At 38.8% G+C, this 20,573-nt stretch overlaps 1 protein-coding gene across 3 annotated transcripts in view; it reads left to right on the plus strand.

The window, feature by feature from the left end:
- furina (furin (paired basic amino acid cleaving enzyme) a) overlaps positions 1-20,573 on the plus strand; it is a 108,561-nt gene that overhangs the window by 78,803 nt on the left and 9,185 nt on the right. For all 3 annotated transcript variants that reach the window (XM_084718217.1, XM_084718218.1, XM_084718219.1), the window contains exons 8-12: positions 7,443-7,615; positions 8,923-9,135; positions 12,957-13,057; positions 15,110-15,213; positions 15,453-15,570. In XM_084718217.1, the coding sequence (XP_084574343.1) occupies positions 7,443-7,615; positions 8,923-9,135; positions 12,957-13,057; positions 15,110-15,213; positions 15,453-15,570 (709 nt within the window). The remainder of the gene's footprint in view (positions 1-7,442; positions 7,616-8,922; positions 9,136-12,956; positions 13,058-15,109; positions 15,214-15,452; positions 15,571-20,573) is intronic.

The following is a 20,573-nucleotide window of genomic DNA, read 5'->3' on the forward strand; positions in this document are numbered from 1 at the left end:
TTAATGGAGAGCTCAGAGTTTGACTGTAGCACTACTGCAAAATTGAGAACAGTCTTTATAGTTTGTTAAAGGCAAACGCCCACTTTAAGGGTGTTTTGAAGGCATGTCACAGACAGACTGAAGTCAAATAGACACTTGGCAGGGGCTTGTTGACACCCTGCTGTGATGCCCCCCCCACCCCACTGTTCTCGAGAGACATATGCTTCATACTTGTGTCACTCTGGCCAATGAAATTTCATCACCCAGTGTCTGTTACCACATTTATGTGCAAGCAGCGTGTTGCAGAGTTTCACCTTCCACCATTTTTATTTATTTATATAAGGTAGTGAAATAACGACCAAATATATTGGTTTTTAGTTTACTTTCAGTTTCCTTCACAGATATGAGGATTTTCTGCTTTTTCTGTTTCTCTGCTTTTCTGTTGAATATTTTAAGGTTTTGGACACAACTGGGGATTTACAAACTATTTTCTTGACAAGATTTCTTAGATGAATAATCAAGTATTAATGGAGAAATTCAGTAGGAGATGAAGTGATAATGAAAATTGTAGTTACAATGCGAATGTTTGGCAAGATGGACAATGGAGACATGGAGAAAACTAAAGGGATCACGACTGAACTACAACATGTTTGTTTGTATGTTTGTTTGTTTTTAACAAGCCTGTACACTGAGTGTGCAGTTCTGGTGTCAAGGTGTGAATTCACTAAGTAAACAAGATTCAGATGAAACATCTTGCAGTCTTCGCCTGCAGTACCACAATTAATGAAACATCATCATTTAATGTCATAATATTATTATTTAAGATTATTTGTCTGGGTGAGGAACACAAACACAGAACAGAATCTGCAAGGAAAATACAAAATATGTGAGGGTGGCAAAATATTGTGAAATATTAATTTGTTTGTTCTAAAAAGGAATTTGCACCCTGATGGGTTGTTTTGCTTCTGCCTTCAGGGAGGGAACAGTTTTTCTAGTTTCTGTTCCCATTCTTCAAAAGAAGCTTCTGTGGCTTTTTGGTATTAAAAAAAGAGCAGTTGAATTGTATGAATTTTGTATACATTTTTCATTGTAAACAATAACTTATTTTATTATTTCACAACATTTTCTTTTGGCTTTTTCTCCTGGTATGGTTCTAAAATTGACTCCACATTAAATAAGCTATCGGGATTGCAGTTAGTTGTTGGTATGTTCACATAGCTGCTACATGTGCACGTGTTTTATATTTATGAATGCTTATTTCTTGTTCCTGTGCAGCAGGATGTGTTGTAAAGTCTGTTGTGAGCTCTTCTGATTCCAGGATGTAGCAGCACGATATGTAGTTTCAACTGTTGGAGCTCCTTTATCACAGTGCATGCTCTATCTCATTACTCCTCTACTTATCTCAATGGCCTCCTGCCTTCATCCCACTCTCATAAAGTTTAAACCCCATCAGTATAGTGCCATAACTCTGCTCTTTATGATCGTTCCAGATGGCAAGTGGGAATATACCACATGGCATTTGGCTTTTCTGACATAACAAGAGGGCTGTGTGTGGTCATGTAGGTGGAGCAGGAGGCGGCCTGGTGTCGTGAAAAACCTACATGTGTGTTTTTATCCACACTCAAGGCTCTTCTCCATCAGTATAATCAGAAACTGGAACCAAACCAAAGCCCAGAAACTACAAAAAAAATCCTTTAGTGTGTTTGTGTTTGCTCCTCCACTTCACCTCGAGAACAGTGAAGGTCGGGTAAAGGAAAACAAGAGACAGCAGTGCCTTTTCTTTGGTCTGTTGTGAGCTGTTCCTGGTACTGCTAGCTCTACAAAATATGTTTCAAGATAAACATTTTAGTCTAGATCTAACATTTTATTGCCGTCACACATCAAAACAGTAAAACCTAGATAAGACACAGATTTGTAACACTGACAATGTTACACCACAAAAATTAAGAGTGAAGCCATAATTTTCAGCCATTCAAATCTTATTTTCAAATGTTTGAATCCCATTTTTCATTTTTCTTTTGATTTAACCTTTATTTTGACTGAAATTCTCACTGAGACACAGAATCTCAGAGAGAGACCTGTTCAAAACGCAGGGTTACACACTCAAAGTTACAGACAGGACAATATTGAGACAAATAAAACACCACACATAAAATAATAGATAAGTAAAACTTCACTTATTTTCAACCTTTCAAACCTTAGTTTTAATGTTCTGATATGTAATGGTAGGGTTGGGGGATATGTTTCAGCTGGGAGATTTTGAGTGATGAGTTCTCCATGTCCAATAAATAAAAAATAAACTTACGAAATTTCAAGAAAGGAAATATTCTCACATCTATTTTACAGAAAAATGCAACTATACACCTTACTGAAAGTTTTTCTCCTTTACCAAACTAAGATAAGATTGTTAACTGATATCAAAACACACTTTCATGCTGAAAAGAAAAACAAAATGCAATTCATCCAAAACTTTCTTGGGTAGTCTTTCCACTGTTCCAACAATCATGAACTCTGGTTTGGTTGAAATAAATCCTTAATTCACCGTTTTAGATGGGAAAATATTCTGGCTTTAGAGGCTGTTTTCCTCCCACTTGTCCTCCAGCTCAGTTGGTGGCTGTGCCACAGAATGAATGTTTGTTCCTGAACAGTGGCTCCTGCCCGTTTTTCAGAGGCAGACTATTAAATTAGCTAAATAAAATGATGAATACCGCCCAGAAAAGACAACCAGCAATGGTCTCATTTAATTTCCAATGGCCACTATATTCGTCCGGTTGCCCACGTCTATTGCCAGGTGTAAGGTTCAAGAATTCAATTTTGCCATAAACATAAACATTCACTGAACATTAAGCTGATGCATACACAGAACAGAAACACACAATTTTAGATTGCGCAAGTCCAGCAATAGCTTTAATCAGTCTGTAGCCTGACAAATATTCTTCTCCAAAACATCAGAACAAAACGCAGGAAGAACCCAAACTGTCACATTAAAGCCAAAGCAGCAGCTTATTCATTGTGTAGCCAGGGAGGATCTATTGGAAAGACAGAGTGCAGGGGGAGCAGTGCACAAGCTTCTGCTCACTTGCCCCCGTGCCACCTGTTCAGCTGGAGCTCATTATTCAGCCAGAGACTCTGCTGTGAAAAATCTCCATGGTAGCTTCAAACACAGATTGGCTGGCCTAGATCTTCTAATATTCATAGGTTTGTCTGAGGCAAGTGTAATCCTTCAGGTGAACAGAGAAGAACCTCACTCCCAACAGAAGTACAATAAATTCAGTACCATTTGCTGCCAGAGCTGCCACTCCTGAGGGTCACCACCTCGAACCATCTGAATCGTGAATATTTTCCCAGGATCTCACTGTCACAGGCAACTCATTGATGATACTTAAAAGAATAATCCAAACATTTGGGGAAATATGCTTTCTTTCCAAGAATAAGACAAGAAGATCAATATCACTCTCATATGTATCTGTAAATTATTAATCTACAGCTTCATACCAAACCAACTCTCCCGTGGTTGGTTTCATACTTCTCACTGGTTTTTGACTGAATTTAACAAGAGATATAATATGTTTATTAATGAGATTTAGAGGTGTTTGTAGGTGGTTTTTCTTAGATTTGGACATAGCCAGGCTAGCTGTTACTCCCTGCTTTCAGTCTTTATGGTACACTAAACTAACTAGCTGTAGCTTCATATTTATCAGGTATTGGTTTTCTCATCTAACTCAACACAGCAGTTAAGTATATTTACCAAAATGTCAAACTATTCCTTTAAAAACTAGTTCTTATTTTGTTTTGTTTTTTCAGAATTAAGTAGGCACTATATCTATATGAGAAGTAAGTATGGGCATTATGTTAATATAATAAGATAAGATATTAAATGGATATTGTGATATGAGACTAGATGTCGTCTTAGATTTTGCATATCGTTAGATCGTGATTATGGCATGTGTGTCTTTCTTTGGTTTTAAGGGCTGCTTTACAGTTAAGTGATGTAATTTTATGAACTTACCAGAAGAATTTGAAAATGTAAATGACATTTGTCAGGACATAAATCCAATGATCTGATGATTTTTTTTTTCTTTTTTTACCAATAAAGACTTGATAGTCAAACAATGGCATAGCTTTTCATTGTTTAAAAAAAGATTTTAAATCAAAACATGATCTTTAACTTGAAAGTCAAATTGAATCATGACACCCATAGTCATTACTGGTTATTTAGCAAAAATCTCATCGTGTTACTCTTTTGTGAAAGCACCACTGTCATTTCTACGATATTGTTAGAATATGAATAAATATCAGTATGGAGGTATTTGATCAAAAGTTTGGTGGTATTTGATTTTGTTCATATTGCCCAACCCTAATGAGAAGAAAATCTAAATTCTCATATAGAGGCAAAATGTTCCAGTTAGCATATTGCCAATTATTCTTTGAACCAGCAGTTGTTCAAATGTCATTAGTTAAAAAACATTAAATTTTAATGTGATCTGACAGTTAATGAGCCTTTGTATCTCCTAACATTGATAGGTTTTTAATTCTGTTTTGTGCATATACACCAAAAAACTGATTGAATCTTGATGTGTTATCAACCTCCGTCTCTGGTTTTTGGGATGAGTAGATATTTTGGGATGGGGACTGGAGATTCTTGAGTCTCCTCAGCGAATCACATGGCCTTCTCACAGAAGTGCAGGCTGCCATGGAAACACTAGCAGCTCAGTGCCTGTTTGATGCTTTTGGAGGACTTCAAAGAGCCAGTACTTGGTTGCTTTAACCCATATAGAGCAGCATGGAGCAACCTGACCTACTGCAATGCATCAAAGGGAGAAATTAGTTTGTTTTTTGGGTGTCTTTGATTTCTCACCACTTCTCTGTGGAGGAACGTTATTGAGACAGAGAGAGTTCTGTTGCAATAAAAACCTCCTGAGCTAGAAGCAGAAATAATTGGTTAAGACAAGCACCACACTCTCTGTATGCCTCTCCTGCATTGTTTTTTTATTGTGTTCATGTTTTATCTTGGGTACGGCACTTCATCAGTGAGCACTTTAAATATCTTAGTAATAAACGTCAGTTGAAACCTGCCGTTAAACACGGGCCGAGCTGTTCGCTTCTCTTAAAATAAGAGGAAGTCTGATTCAATTTACACTCAGACAGCTGCACCGATTTCATCCAGACATGTAGGGGAAGACAATTAATGCATTCTTTCATCTTTTTATCTGAATTTTCACTCTCAGAAGTCTGCTCCACACTTGAGGAGGCAGTTCACCCACAATGCAATTGATCTCATTCCATTTCTGTTTTTTTCAAGCCAGCTCAAGCGCCAAAGCAAATCAATAGAGATAGCGTTGATTTACCTGGTGCCTTCCATAGGAACATCACAGTGGATTTTTCAAATAATGAACACCAGCAGCATGGTGCTGCACCACTGCACGAGGTGTGCAAATACACACAGACAAGGTGCAGTAAATATGCAAATCAAACAACACCGCAGGAGCATTGCTTTGTCCCTACACATGTCAACACTGCTGAACATGAACACATCCATGTAAACCTACATACATATACATATAAACCTGTATACATACATACATACATACATACATGCATGCATACATGCATACATATATACATATATACACACACACACACACACACACACACACACACACACACACACACACACACACACACAGTCTATATATATATATATACATATATATATATATATATATATATATATATATATATATATATATATATATATATATATATACATATATATATATACATATATATATATATATATATATATATACATATATATATATACATATATATATATATATATATATATATATATATATATATAATATATAGCTGCTGATTAGGGGAACAGAGTCCTGCAAGGTTGTTATCACCTGAAGCGCTTCTTGCATTTTTCAGTGTAGTCCTTCATTTGTATTAATTATTAGTTCAGTCTTGTGCTGCCTTGACATTGTTGCTTGTTCAAAAAAAAGATCCAAATAGAGCCAGAGATATTGTTTTTTTTTTTTTAATTCCATGTTTCCTCTTCCTTGTCAAAATCTGGTGCCTACATAAGGTTAGATCTTCAAATGTGTTATGCAAGTAGCAGCTAATGTAACCTTGTGCTGGTAGCGTCAAATACAGATGAGGAGCAGGCTACAGAGGTCTGGAGAACTTTTTTCCAACTCCACACCCCCATATTTTGTCATTTTTGCCGTCTTGAGACCTAGTCGACATTGACTCAAGTGACATGACTTGAGGCAATTTGTCAGATTCAACACAGCTCCCTCTGGACCCACAAAAAGGCTTTATAGAACTTTTTTCACACGCAGCAGTGCTCCTCAACACTCGTAAACAGAGATACTACCTGAATGCACAGTTTGTATAGACCATTTCAGTGCAGATGGGATGATTTTGTCAAGACTAGAAGGCCACATAACCAAACAAAATATCATCTTGCTGTATTGTTGAGTGCCAGAATTGAATTAGTAATGGCTGAACTTGGAATATAGTTTTATCACATACCAGCTGCCTCTGCCAGTCCATAAAAAGAAGACAGCTGTGGTTAAATGCGATAAGACAAAAGCTGGGTGATGTGTGTGGGCTGTAACAAAATAAACAAAATTAACTCAGAAAATGTCAAGAAAGTAAATATTCTTGCACCTATTTTGCTGGTATAGGTCAAGTAGGGGTGCCAAATCTTAAGAGAGGTGTTGCATTCATTTCTGTCAGTATATGTGATCTTTTTAAGTGGGATGCAGCTATTCATTTCCAAAAGCCATCTAGCTATGGGGAGATGGGAGTCAGACTTCCATGTCACTGCTACCCACTGGCAACGCACAAAGCTATTACCATAAATCTCTTTTAGAAGTTCCTTAAATGTGCATTAATGGTTGTAAAATTCCCCAGTAAGCAAATTTGTAGATATAGTGGGAGGCTAAATCCTGTAAGTGTTATCATGATGTCATGGACGTTGTGCCAGAATGTACTGAGCTTCATACATGACCAAGTGCAACGCAGAAATGAGCCCTTCTCTATAATACCACATCTAAAATACATGTTTGACACCCCTGATGATGCCTTACAACTTGATTTAAAAGTTATAAATGATGGAATATTGATCACTGAAAGGTAAATATGTTAATATATATACTTATATTTTTAATGTCATTTGTACCAGATTTATTTAACCGTTTTAACTAACAACAATAAGCACCAGAATGCTGAATATTGAAATGAATACATGCTTTTTGTTCTGCCTGAAATGCTCACCGTGTTCTCTGTTTTTAGCGTGCCTGATTCTCAAGAGCTTCACTTTGAGGCTTTGTTCCTTTCATTTCATATGAACGTTTACTTATTATGAAAAAATGTAATAAGAAAACCTTTCTGTTTTCTCATCTGCTGTGTGTGTATGTATTTGCGTGCACGTGTGAATGTGAGTGCAGGTGTGCGTATGCTGGATGGTGAGGTGACTGACATGGTGGAGGCCCAGTCTCTCAGTCTGAATCCTCAACACATTGACATCTACAGCGCCAGCTGGGGCCCAGAGGATGACGGCAAAACTGTCGATGGACCTGCCAAACTCGCCAAAGAAGCCTTTTTGCGTGGAGTTACAGAGGTGTGTGTTAGTGTGTGTGTGTGTGTTAGTGTGTTACAGTGTGTGTGGGTGTGTATGTGAGTGTTTGTGTGAGACAGAAATTATTTACTGCATGTGTGTGGCTTCCTTTCAGCAGTCAGTAATTGAACTGTTCAAGCATGAGAGGACACAAGCAGGAAGAACAAAGCAGTTTTTGACCCTGACAATTAGGAGTGGAAGGGAATGTCCTCTAAAAAGCCACCAGGGAATAAAATCTTTGAAAATGAATAGAAGCAGCACTGACAGAAATTAAGTATGAAAAGTTTTTTTTCTCTTTAATATATTCATTGTTAGTTGAAGGACGTTTCTTAAACTGCCAGCTCATCTTTTATCTCACAAGTCTTTCTTACTCAACTTAGTCGGCATGAGGTCTCTTCAAATGAAAAGTTTTTTTCTTTAAATCAGGTTGTTTTGTACAAAAACCCAACCAGACAGTCACTGGAGTTGTAAATGACTTGACAAACATTTCTAATCAAAGGCTCCCAAACACTTTCCCAACTAAATGCATATACAAGTAAAAAGATTTTGGGGAGAGGTACATTTAAAAACTAGCCTGTCAGCATTTAACAACATGGCAGTTTGAATATTAACCAGAAACAGGGCCACACTGCTGTGTAACCAGTCCCGTTATTGATAGCAGCACTTGTTTTAATGCATGGGACGGTGTCAGATATGTAAAATGAACAAGTCAACAGATTAATAAGCATACAGATCACACCCCAGGCACCACATCTGCACTCCATAAATAAACACATCCATCCAGCTAACAGTGGCTCTTGTTACAGAGCGTAGGATTCAAGGCATGTGCCATAAAGCTGATTGGAAGCACTGACACTGACTACTAAGATAATTGCCACAGTGACATCGCTGTCAGATGGTGGTGTGGGTGGTGCATAGCTGGGTTTGATCAATGCGCAGAGAGACGGTTCCACTCAATACAATAAAGCAGCTCTTAGATGAAAATTATTGCACTTCAAAGGCTGAGAGGTTGGGTGATTTATCACAATGAGCTGTTGTCATATAGTGCCTTTTTGTATTGCTTTGCTGTCATGCAATATTTAGCTCCTTTTAATTTACTGAGTGACCACACCGCCCTCTGTGATGTATGCTGCGTTTTAATGGGCCCTTTTTCAAATGCGCCCTGGAATTAATTTGCCCTCCTATAATTGGGATTCCTATAAAAGATTGAATGAGATTTTGATCCAATGAATGAATGAGTGAGTAAATGTATGACTGAAAGGGTCTGTCTGTCTCTTTGCATTTGTCTGAACGTACTGTATGTTCTCCAGGGTCGTGACGGCCTGGGCTCCATCTTTGTGTGGGCTTCTGGGAACGGAGGGAGGGAGAAGGACAGCTGCAACTGCGACGGCTACACCAACAGCATCTACACCCTGTCCATCAGCAGCTCCACCCAGAATGGCAATGTCCCCTGGTACAGCGAGGCCTGCTCCTCCACCCTGGCCACCACCTACAGCTCCGGGAACCTCAACGAGAAACAGATAGTGAGTTCTGTTGGTTGTATCCAGTGTCTTTTCTCTCACTGTCTTCCTCTGCTACACTCTTAGAAATGAACGTGCTAACTAGAACCATGAAGGGTTCTTCTCTGTCCCCTTAGGAGAACCCTTTTTGGTTCCTGGTACAGCCTTTTATAAAGGTAACACTTGGAATCAGTTCTCAGAGAGTTCTACCTAGAATCCAACATTAAGAGAACCCAGAACCCCCTATGAGAGGTTCTACAGGAGAATCCTTCTATGGTGTAACTGTTTCATACAGACCTGCTCTTTGGGGTTCTATCCAGAGTCTTTCCACCCTCTATCGAGAATCTTTTTATATTCTAAGGGTTTTAACTTGAACCATCTCACAGGGTTCAACAGAGAACTTTTTGTCATTGCAAGGGCTTCGTCTAGAACCCACCTGAGGGGTTGTTTGGAAAGCCTTTTTATATTCTAAAGAATACATTCTTTCTTTTAGAAACCACCCAGGGGTCTACCCAGAATCTCTTTTATTCCAAGGCTTTCATCTGGAACTTAACCACGAGGTTCATTATAATCCACCTCAGGGGGTTCTACTGAGAACCTTTTTATATTCCAAAGATTTTATCCAGAACCCATCCATGGGATTCTGCTGAGAACCCTTTTACATTATGGTACACAGAACTATTGAAGACAAGTCTTGAAGAACTCTGTCTTCCAAAAGGGTTTTCTGGGATTAAAAGGTTTCTTAGTGGAACGCCTAGTCTTATAAAGAACCATTGACTAGCCATTTCTTCAAAAATGGGTTCTTCAGAAGGGAATGGTTCTGGGTAGAACCTCAGTCTTTCAGGAAGAACCCGTATGAAACCCTTATTTCAAAGATGGATGGTGCGTTTTCGTCTTATAGCATCACATCAGATTCAGAACTGTGTGTTATAATTAGTGCTGAATTGATTAGTCGAGTCAGTAACAACAGTTTTGATTGGTTAAAGGTGCCCTCTGCAGATTTCTTGTAAACAAACAAAAGTTCTGTTTAGGTTCAGTGTTACTCACCAAAACATGATTGTATCCTTGAGGTCCAGCAAGCATGTTGAATTCATTTCCTTCATCATAAAACATTTGCAGAGCTGAGCTGATTTTTTTCCCCAACATCATGAAGCCTGCATTGTTAACATCCACGTTTACTTGCTGTCAGTCTTCATCTCTGCTGCTTTTGCTGGTCCACTTCTGCATTTCTTAGCTTGTTACCGCCAACTATCAGGATACGTGTCATGTCACCCACGTTCTTGTGCATGTGCATTCCTGGCCTGTACGAGACAAACAACATGATCACCCACTCATTTTTTAAACTTCTCTATAGTGCTGCTAGAGGTCAGAAACTCCACAGCAGTGACGTTAAAGTAATTTCAGTCATTAAAAAAGTCATCAAATAAAAAAGCCAATGTTTGAGTTTGTGGGGTAGCTTGTTTTTACAATATATATGCTAAAAAATGTATTGAATAATAAGAGTAATCAAACAGTATTATCTAGTGTAAACTTTTATTCAGTAACAGCCACCCTTAACGAGCGATGTTCGGTATGGATAATGAGACTGTGACAAGCATATTTCATCCTTTAAGCTGCATTTTCTATGTCTCTAAACCTTTTAGGAATGCCCTTAATCCAATTGGATGCATTTACATATTGTACATACATATGTCTACAAGTGACAAGTATCTTAATTATTGATTAATCCAATGACTAATGATAAACTGACTCTTTTGGGCTACAATTAGTCAGAAAATATTGTCAAAAAGCCAGTCACAAATTCCCAGAGTCTAATGTGACTCCTCAAAGGGCCGCTCCATCTGTGTTCTTTTTTGGGGTTTTCAAATGGAAACTCACACTCGGCTGTTAGCAAAAAAAATGGTGACATAGGTTAGAGTGCTGATGCCCACCCCTCCCTCAAACCTCGGAGGTTTATAGATAGCAACGTCAACAGAAACCTCGGTCAGGTCATATGGGAAGACATTTTTAGAAGGGCTTTGGAAAATGTTATTGTGGCGCTTAAACATACTAGGGTTGGGCGATATATTAAGATTTTCCAACCTGCCATTGTCAAATCATCAACTGGGTGTTGGCCGTATATTTGTCCCCTCTTCCAACCTCCTCCCAAGTCTCAGCTGGGAGATGTCTGCAATGAATTCAGATACGTAAGGAACATGATTAGGAAGCTACAGAATGATATAAAAATCTAAAAAAAAAAACCCAACAACCTGCTCTTTAATTGTCTTATTCTGTCTGACCATCATTCCAAAAAGGATGCAGCTTACTATCATAGACTAAGAAAACCAGAAAATATTCACATTTGAGAATCTGATACCACGGAATTTTGTAGTCATTTTTGCTGTAAAAAATGGTTAATTGATTATCAAAATAGTTGAAGATGAATTTCTATCTCAGGGGGACTAAGTGATTAATTGAGTCTGATTTGTAGCATTTTGATCTGGAGCTTTATTCTGTACCTGTCATCAGAACCACAGCAGGACTTCTTCATCCCTCCCTCTTTCACTTCACTCTTCCTCTCTATTCATCCTGTCTTGGGCCATTAAAATTATTACGAATAGTGAATGGCTGGAACTCCATCTGGCAATCTGTTGCTGTTTAATATTCTTCTCACACACACAAAATTTCTCTCTCTCACACACACATACACACATACACACACACACAGTTATTTCTTTCTCCAGCATAGCGTCTAGCAGCCAGACCAACTGGACGGACAGCTTATGACATCTCCGTGACATGTGGCTGGTCCCTTAATGCTTCAGTGCTGTACTCACTTAATTGTGCTGTCACTCATGAACCCAGGAACGAAGAGATGGAGGAGAAGAGAAGGGGTGGGACCTCTGGGGTTATGCAGGAATGTATATCTTAATTTCTGTTTGGATTTTTTTTTTATATTACACTTATATTACCCATCTCTTTCAATTTAAAATAAGGGGGATATTAGAAGCTCCTGAATGCGTAATCAGACCATTAAAGTCAGTTCGGATAGTGCATTTATTATTCAGTTTAGTCTGTTAAAAGATCCGTTGCTGGAGGCTCTGCATTGGTCAGCACATAGGGCATATTTTTGATTTTTCAAGTGTTATTCAGTTCGATAGATTGACCTCTCCTTTGGGGTTATACCATGGGTATACTGGCATTTTTTTTCACAAGGAAGTGTTTTGTAACCTTTATCCTTACTGGGATGGGTTTTGCTGAGTACAAACATGCCGGTTCTGCACCGCCTCGCTATATATTCATGCAGCTGCAGAAATTCACTCCTGGGAGCTGCCCAGTACAACCACAGCCCTCTGCTTTGGGTCACAGAGGAGATCTCTGCTGGAGCATTTTGATCTAGAAAGAGTCTCGCTCAAAGACACCTCACTACTGGTTGTTGAGAGAGGGTGAGCATAAGTTATACAATTTCCTTGCTTTGATTTTCAAGCCAGTCCTGGGAGTCATGCTGAGGACTTTTTTTTTCTTGCTTCCTGCTTCTTAAACCGTGAGGCGGACTCTGCGTCTCTGAGACTGTAAGAGAAGAAGTGACCGCCGTAGGTATCAGGTGACAAAAGTGTAAATATCTTGTGAATTTGAGAATAATGCAGCTCTGGTAAAAGTTTGGGATACTTGTATGAGAATGGACTTAAGTTATCAGACCGAAGTGGAAGAACAACCTTAGACCCCGTGAAGCCTGACACATCAAATAATTGCCAGAACAGTGAAACTGAAGTGTTTGTTCGACCTTTTGACAAAGCAAAGATTTCCCTCGAGTATTTCCTACAGTTTTTTGTCAATTTAGACACCACTGTGTTCCTCTTCCTCAGGTGACTACAGACCTCAAATCAAAATGCACAGACTCCCACACGGGCACCTCTGCCTCCGCCCCGCTGGCTGCTGGGATCATTGCCCTCGCCCTTGAGGCCAAGTAAGTGCTTATCGCCATTTCTCTGAGCCTTACCAAGCTCCTGCAATCCTCCTCAGCTGTGCAGCTGTCGTTCTAACCTCCCCCTATCTGCATATTTCACTGACTTTTGTTGATTACAATCATTTAATCCAGTGGAATAGAAAACTGTTAGATAGAATTTGTCCAGAACAAACTCATGATTAGACTGTGCAGTAATTATTCTTGAGAGAGACTGGTCATTTTCACTGCCTGCATGTACACTAAAATATTCCGAAAGCCAAAGTAGTCTGAATTAATGCCCCACTGTTATCAGTTTCTAGCACGTGGTTAGAGTTTTCCAACCTGCAAATTGGTCATTTAGAAGCAACAGGTGACACATTTTTTGCAGACTTTTAGAAGCCCCATTAAAAATTTATCACTGTACTAAATCAGGCTTTAACCGCAGAGGCTGCATGTTTATGGATCAGTTCAGCTCAATTATCCCATTTTATGAATTACTTTTTAACCCTTTTGCCTGACAGATTTTTTGCAGTGCATTTACAGAAAAAGGACACAATTTGATGTAAGCACTAATCATTCTTACGCAGTCAGGCAGCACTAATGGAGGGACAAACATCAGAACAGTCCTGAAAATCAGTAATTAGTCTTGTGGCAACACAGAGTTGGGTGATGGAAAAAGATTGCAATTAGGAGCACATTAAATGAGAAAGTGTTTGAGCAAAGTTACTAGATAAATCCATTTATTGATATTTTTCGTCTTAACATGTGTACAAATCACATATTGAATGATTTTACGTTGTAAATCCCCCCACTCCTGCCTACCCCACACTCCTACAACCTCTGTATGAAATAATAAGTTACACACAGCCAAATCAAAGACAAACAGAAGAAAGAAGAAGAAAAAAAAATGTATATATATATATACATACATATATATATATGTATATGTATGTATGTATGTTTGTCATTGAGGCTTGCTTTAAGTGGCTTTGCAGCGTCCCCTATTTATGTTTTCAAAGTCCACAGGAAACAACAACCTTTGAGTTGCAACCTACACGCTGGGACACTAATGATATGAGCATGAACACCCATTACCTTTTCTTTTGCAGTGATGTAGTCTTTTTAATGCCAGAGGTCGCTGCCCGATGTGCAAATTTTCCCCTCGACACTATCTTGCAGCAGCACTGTTGCTGCATCCTGACTTTAGCTCTGCCCAAGATGTCTGTGATTGGTTTAAAGAAATGCAAACAAGGCAGGGCATTTTTTTCTCTATAGCAGAATGTGCATATGTGGAGCCAGACTTCTCTCCAGCGCTGAGTGCTGTAAGAGAGAGCTCTGGCTATGCGAGACTATGAAACCTTATATCTCTGATCCATCTGACATGGGACAGAGGGTTAGAGCTCTTACAGTTAAAGAGTATTAAACATTAAAAAAAATTATTTCCTTCTTTTTAACTGGCTTACATACTACTCACTGGAACTCTGCCTGGACGAATTTAAACACAGGCTCATTTCATTTGAGTTTAATATCAGTGGCAGACATTAAAAATAACAATATACAAATAGCCAGTCTTCTCATGAATGGTCTTGTTCATTTATTTAGATCATATAGAGGCATCAGTAATGAACAGAGACTGTTTCATAACTAGTTAAAAACTCCTTTTAGAAGCTTTAAACCCAACTGTGACCTTGTGTAAACTTTTTTCTGTCTTGTTCATGCAAATCTGCATGGCTGTAGGCAGGATAACCACTTAACATTTTTCAGGCTTTCCCTTTATTTTACATTTTGCCAAAGGGCAGAAACTGAGTTCAAACACATGTTGACTAAAGATTTACAGTAATTCAGGAAAGTGTGTGACTGCTACTTCATTGTATTCTGTATTTAATCAGCTGTTCACCTGCAGGTTATGGCTGTGGGATGTATTGTCAGGTGTGTCTGTTTGATCTGTTTGAGTGCTTCAACTTTTTAAGAGTCTTACCATGTGTGTGTCCCTTTGTGTGTGCGTGTGTGTCTCCTCCTTTTATGTGGCGGTGTGTGCCCTCTGTGTGTGCTTGCCGTATACACTTGTTCCAGTAAAAACCTGACCTGGAGGGACATGCAACATCTGGTTGTGCGAACCTCTCACCCTGCACACCTGCTCACCAACGACTGGAGAACCAATGGGGTTGGGCGCAAAGGTACAGCAGCTCCTTCCAAGTTCTCCTCTGCCCTCTGCAGTTTGCACACGCCTTTGAGGCTCATGAATACATTGCATCCAATAAACCAAAATTGTCATTAGAGATGCAAGGCCCCTGCACATAGTGGTGGTGTGAAAGCTATGGGATACACACAGCTGGTCCATAAAGTTGGAGGGAGTGAAGATGAGGCTCTCAGCAGGCCAACATTCATGTGTCTGTTTCCTCTTTTCTCTCTCCAGTTAGCCATTCATATGGATATGGTCTGCTTGATGCCAGTGCAATTGTAGCGCTGGCAAAGACGTGGACCAGTGTGGGGCCACAGCGGAAATGTGTGATCTCCATGGTCTGTGAGCCAAGGTTAGTATATTACACACACACACACACACACACACACACACACACACACACACACACGCACAGCTCACTGAATTTATCTCAAGACTGTGATTACAAGTGTCTCTGCATATTACAGCTGTCACTTTAAAAAATGGTTAAAACTAATTAGAGCCAACAAGTAATTTGTTCAGATTAATCTGAATGCAGCACATGTAGACTAATCCCGAATTTCACTGTAGAATTAATGTTGTTCCGTTCAATCGAAGGAGCCGCCGCCGCCACCTCACTTCAGTGGCAACCTAACATTATTTTAAGGCAGTTGATTTTACAAACCCAGCAAACAGCCTTGTCTTAACTCACAGTTTTTTCATCTACGCGTCAATTCTAAAATCTTTACTAACTTTATATCTCAGATGGTTTGATGTCATGATCTCTGTAGCCTAGTTTACTGATAAAGGCTCAGGTCATTCAGTGGGTCAGGTGGACCGTTTGTTTTAGGAGCACCCCCTGTAGGAGTACAAGTCTTTTCCATTGATTTGCACATTTTGAATCATTGCAGGTTGAGTATTTAATCCAATCAGCAGTAAGATGGCACATTTGGATGGTTATCAAAAATGCTAGCAAAACAACATATTACATAAAACAAGCACAGCAGAAACATCAGATAGGTAAGACCACTGATGATGTCAGAGTCTCTTGCATTGTATTATAGGAAATTACAGTGATTTTGGAACTGGCTTACTCAGGACGAAAAGTCTGCACATCTCCTGATTGTCTTAAACTGAGTCCCAACACTTGATGGAAGAGCAATATTGAATCTCACCAATGTTAACAAAAAAAAAACCCCAACCAAAATAAAATCCCTCAAAAGTTTTACAATAATGTCCTGGCTAGTCTGACCCACCTCAAGCTCAAGCCTGCCATTGGTTCCTTGCTTCAGGCAGAATTGTGGCATTCGCTATCTGTGTATTCAAAGTTCCCGGGAAACAACAACAACCTCAGAGATAGGAACCTACATGCTGAAAATGTCAAATTCATACCTGGGTCACTAACAGTACAAGCATAAACAAGTTAGAAGCTGTTACCTGTTACCTAAAATGTTCCACCAAAACAAGTTCCCCTCAGATACTGACAAAATAGGAGCAGTGAACGTACAGCATAATTACAGGGAATAGCAGAACAGAGGCTCAATAAATAAATGGTTATATAGATTGACATAAACTCAGCCTGTGATCAAGAGGCATGATGAAATAAACCTGGATGTGAGACGCAGCGAGCAATTGGAGAAAATGGTCCATAACAGGACGCAGGTGTGTGAGATGCGAGACATATGACTGAGCTGTCACGCTGTCCTGCAGCGACATGTTACATCTTCATGTTCAGGTTGGCTCTGAGCGTCGGTTGAGATGCTTCATGTTTGTGTATTTGTTTGCAGGTGCTCAGCTCAAGAGGGAGCATTTAAAAGAGAAACAGCAATTTGTCAACTCATGTGTCCCTTTCACTGTTAAGACTCAATATCTCTCCTCAGCCATTTTGCCTCCTCCTCTTCCCAGCATCACCGTCTAAACACAGCCTGACATCTCCTCTTCATTATGCGCTCCCTGTCACTTCTCTCGCCGGGTTTGAGGTTTCTCTCTCTTTTACTGCAGCTAGGAGATGCTCAGAACAGATGGTTCGAGCGTCTGGGAGCCACAGTCGAAGCAGGTTATTCAATTTACATTTTAGGTGTTTAGCTGACTTGCTTATTCAGAGTGACTTGGAATAAGTCAGCAGGAGGGTGTTCAGTGTCTTTCTCACTGTCAGTTACATCCAGTGATCACATCAGAATCATGCGGTGTGCTCAGAAACGACATTTTTCCAGGGAAAACTGCACTTCTGCCATAAGCTTGGGCTTGTGTAGCAGTTAGATGATGAATGAACAACTTCAGAGATGAATGTTTTCTGTGTAAGAAAGATTTGTTTAGAGTGACCGAAGTTTGCAGATCATTTATTTGAATCGTATCGGTGGACCTAACCTTTTGTTTACATTTGGAAAATGGATTGTGCCTTAAAGCATGAAGTCTTTGCAGAAAGGCTCCTGCAAGTATGTGTCTGACCAAATAACTTACAGGATGCAGGCTTTATATCAAATAGACCAACAGAGAGATTGTTTCAGCACTGAATGTGACACTGACTATGACTTTTATTTTGTTTCTGTCAAGTTTTGATGACACTGATGATAAAATTGCTATAATGGGAGTCTGGTGAGTTTGGTGAGAGTAATAAAACTGCTGTTTTGTAATGTATCTTACTATTTAAAACAATTATGTAATATAATATAATGTAACAATCATTTCTATCATGTTTTCAGACACTTAGAATAATGATCTGAGCCTGTCAAAAATAAACACCTTTAGTGATGTGCTTTGACAGTTGCACAGTTGTCCATAAGGATTATGTTGTGGCTTAGTTTTGATTCTGTAAGCTGCAGTGCTCTCCTTCAAACTGCACCAGTTTTAAAAATTGTTGCCCCCATTAGTCACTTAGACACAAAAACATACCAAAATTACCGTTTAATGCAAATTACCACCAAGACCGGACCAAAATAATTGTGTTACAGCAAACTGGAGTATGGCATGAGGTGGAGGCCCTCGTACTTCTTCAAAAAGTGATTTATGACTCAGGAACATCTTGTCCTTTTTCAAGCGCACTCATCACCAAAATGGATGGTACATCTTAAGGTTTGGCTGCCTCCCAGAATATCTTTTGGTGGTTCTGAAAAGCTTTATACACAATGGATAAAAATACACATTTTGTGTCTTCCCAGGATTATTGCTGTAAACAGATTTAATTAAAGAAATATTTAATAAATTATTCACAATATGTAATCAGTACGTAATCGTGATGCATTGGGCAGGACCTGCTGGGAGCTGCTAACTGCCAGGAAAAAAAAACTAATTCTCAAACAGAAGGCAAATAAAAAAATAAGATAATTTTAGTGCAGTGTTGGTCTTTTGGCTTGTGTTATGTTTTGGTGATGCTGGACAGAGAAGTTGTGTTATTTTACAGGCGTCTTTTAATTTTCAGCAGTATTGTTTACCAAGAATTGTATGGCAATTCTTGATCAATGATAATACTGTTAAAGGAAATTGTAGCCTTGGAATGTTCCTTAATCTGTCAAAAGCAAAGTGTAACATTATGGTGTCAGAGACACGGTGCTTAGTTTAGAGCGATATGCAGTCCTCCAGGGATCCAGTTTAGGGCTGCGCCTCTTCATTCTGAATGTTAATGAATTTGTTAATTTGTCTAGTATTCTACATAAAATCTCATTTTCCAATGATACAAATATATTCTTATCTCACTAATAATCTAAATTACTGGTTACAGTGGACAAATAGTAAATTATCCTTAAATATAAGCAACAAACTTCTATTGGAGCTAAAAACAATGAAATCAAAATAGTGTTGAACATATTGGCACCAAAATAAATTGACAGTATTTAAACTTACAAACTTACAAACTTACCGAGGATACATATTGATAAATCTTCAAACTTTAAGGCCCATGTTGATGACCTGATGGAAAAAGTTGTCCAAATTAGTTGGTTTATATTTCAAGTTCAGGCATTTTCTTTTTATTAAAAGCACTTTTAATCTTATATCAGTCTTTATTTGAGTCTCATTTCAAGTACTGTAATGTTATTTGGAGCAATACTTTTCCAAGTCATCTTGTGAAATTACAGATTTAACAGTAAATAAGTAATATTTTTCACAGCGCTTGTATAATGTATTATGTCACTCAACAACTTAATGACCTTATTCTAATCTACTTTCCTGTGCATCCATGTAAGATTAGAAAAAAAGCATCTTAAAACAACGTAAACTTAAATGTACGATCTTTCATGTGGTTTGCATTGTTCCGCAGGTGTGGAGTGAGATTGATAACACTTTAAAAATGACATGTGTCTGTCTTCAAAAAGAGTTTAAGGCAGCAGTTACTATTTAATTATGTTAAAGTTTATATACCCTAAACTGCAGGTGACTTCTAACTGCTTTTTTTTCACTTGCCATATGTCTGTATTTATTTAAAAAAAATGTCCTGGGACCATTCGGTAGTAGCTCTTGGCTAGGTTAATTGTTAGCTTCATTCTGCTTTGAGACTTTGGTTAGTCCTAGGTATGGGTTGCAAATGTTATAGAGTAGTACAAGCCCTTTTTTAAATCTAGACAGCACGTTAGCAAATATTATTTGCTTACTGTCTGGGCGCCTGTTTGTCAGGCTCTGCATAGCTTGTCGAGGTGTCCCATTCCACATGTTTCAGTAAGTGTTCTGTGCTTGTACTTGTATTTTAAATTGTTTTGTGAATAAACTGAACATACTCACTGAGGTGATTTTCACAGCATAGCAACTGAAATGTTGATGATAAAAAGGGCCAACGCTGTCAGCTTTCTTCCTTGATCAGTTGCCCTCATTTACTTGTTGATTTTCCCTCTGCGCCTGAATAGCAGATTGCTGTTCTAAAGGTTGGTAGCATATCACTCCCTCTGTCAGTTCTGTGTGTGCTTGTAAAAACAGATGCCATGCCTTCAACAGTGCCACAAATTTTGCTTCTGCCAGACCTTAAATCACTGACACCTGTGCCGCAGTGGTCAAGCGGCGATGATAAATCAACTTGTGCAGCCATTTGTATAAATCTCCACTTCCTTTTACCATGGTTTCTGAATTTGCAAACCTAGACACACCACCAAAATACATACTTCAATAACCCAAACATGTGAATGTTAAAGCACTGTGTAGTGTAGCACTGTAGTGACAGTCAGTGTATAACTTATTGGCATCTATGAAAGTGCTGTAAATTAACCTTTTATTCTGCTCCCATGTGGGGTGGCTGCAAAGGTCAATGGGGTTTACATAGCCCTTTAATGCATCATGAAACATTTATCAGACTGAACCTGGAGGGACTGTGTCTTTAAGCAGTGTGACAGTTTAGTGATCACACCACATCTTGTCTATAATTTGGGCACCTGAGTGTCACTAAAACCCCAG

The sequence above is a fragment of the Lutjanus erythropterus genome, chromosome 1 (assembly GCF_056507025.1).
Source record: "Lutjanus erythropterus isolate fLutEry1 chromosome 1, fLutEry1.hap2, whole genome shotgun sequence".
Taxonomy (NCBI): Eukaryota; Metazoa; Chordata; class Actinopteri; order Lutjaniformes; family Lutjanidae; genus Lutjanus; species Lutjanus erythropterus.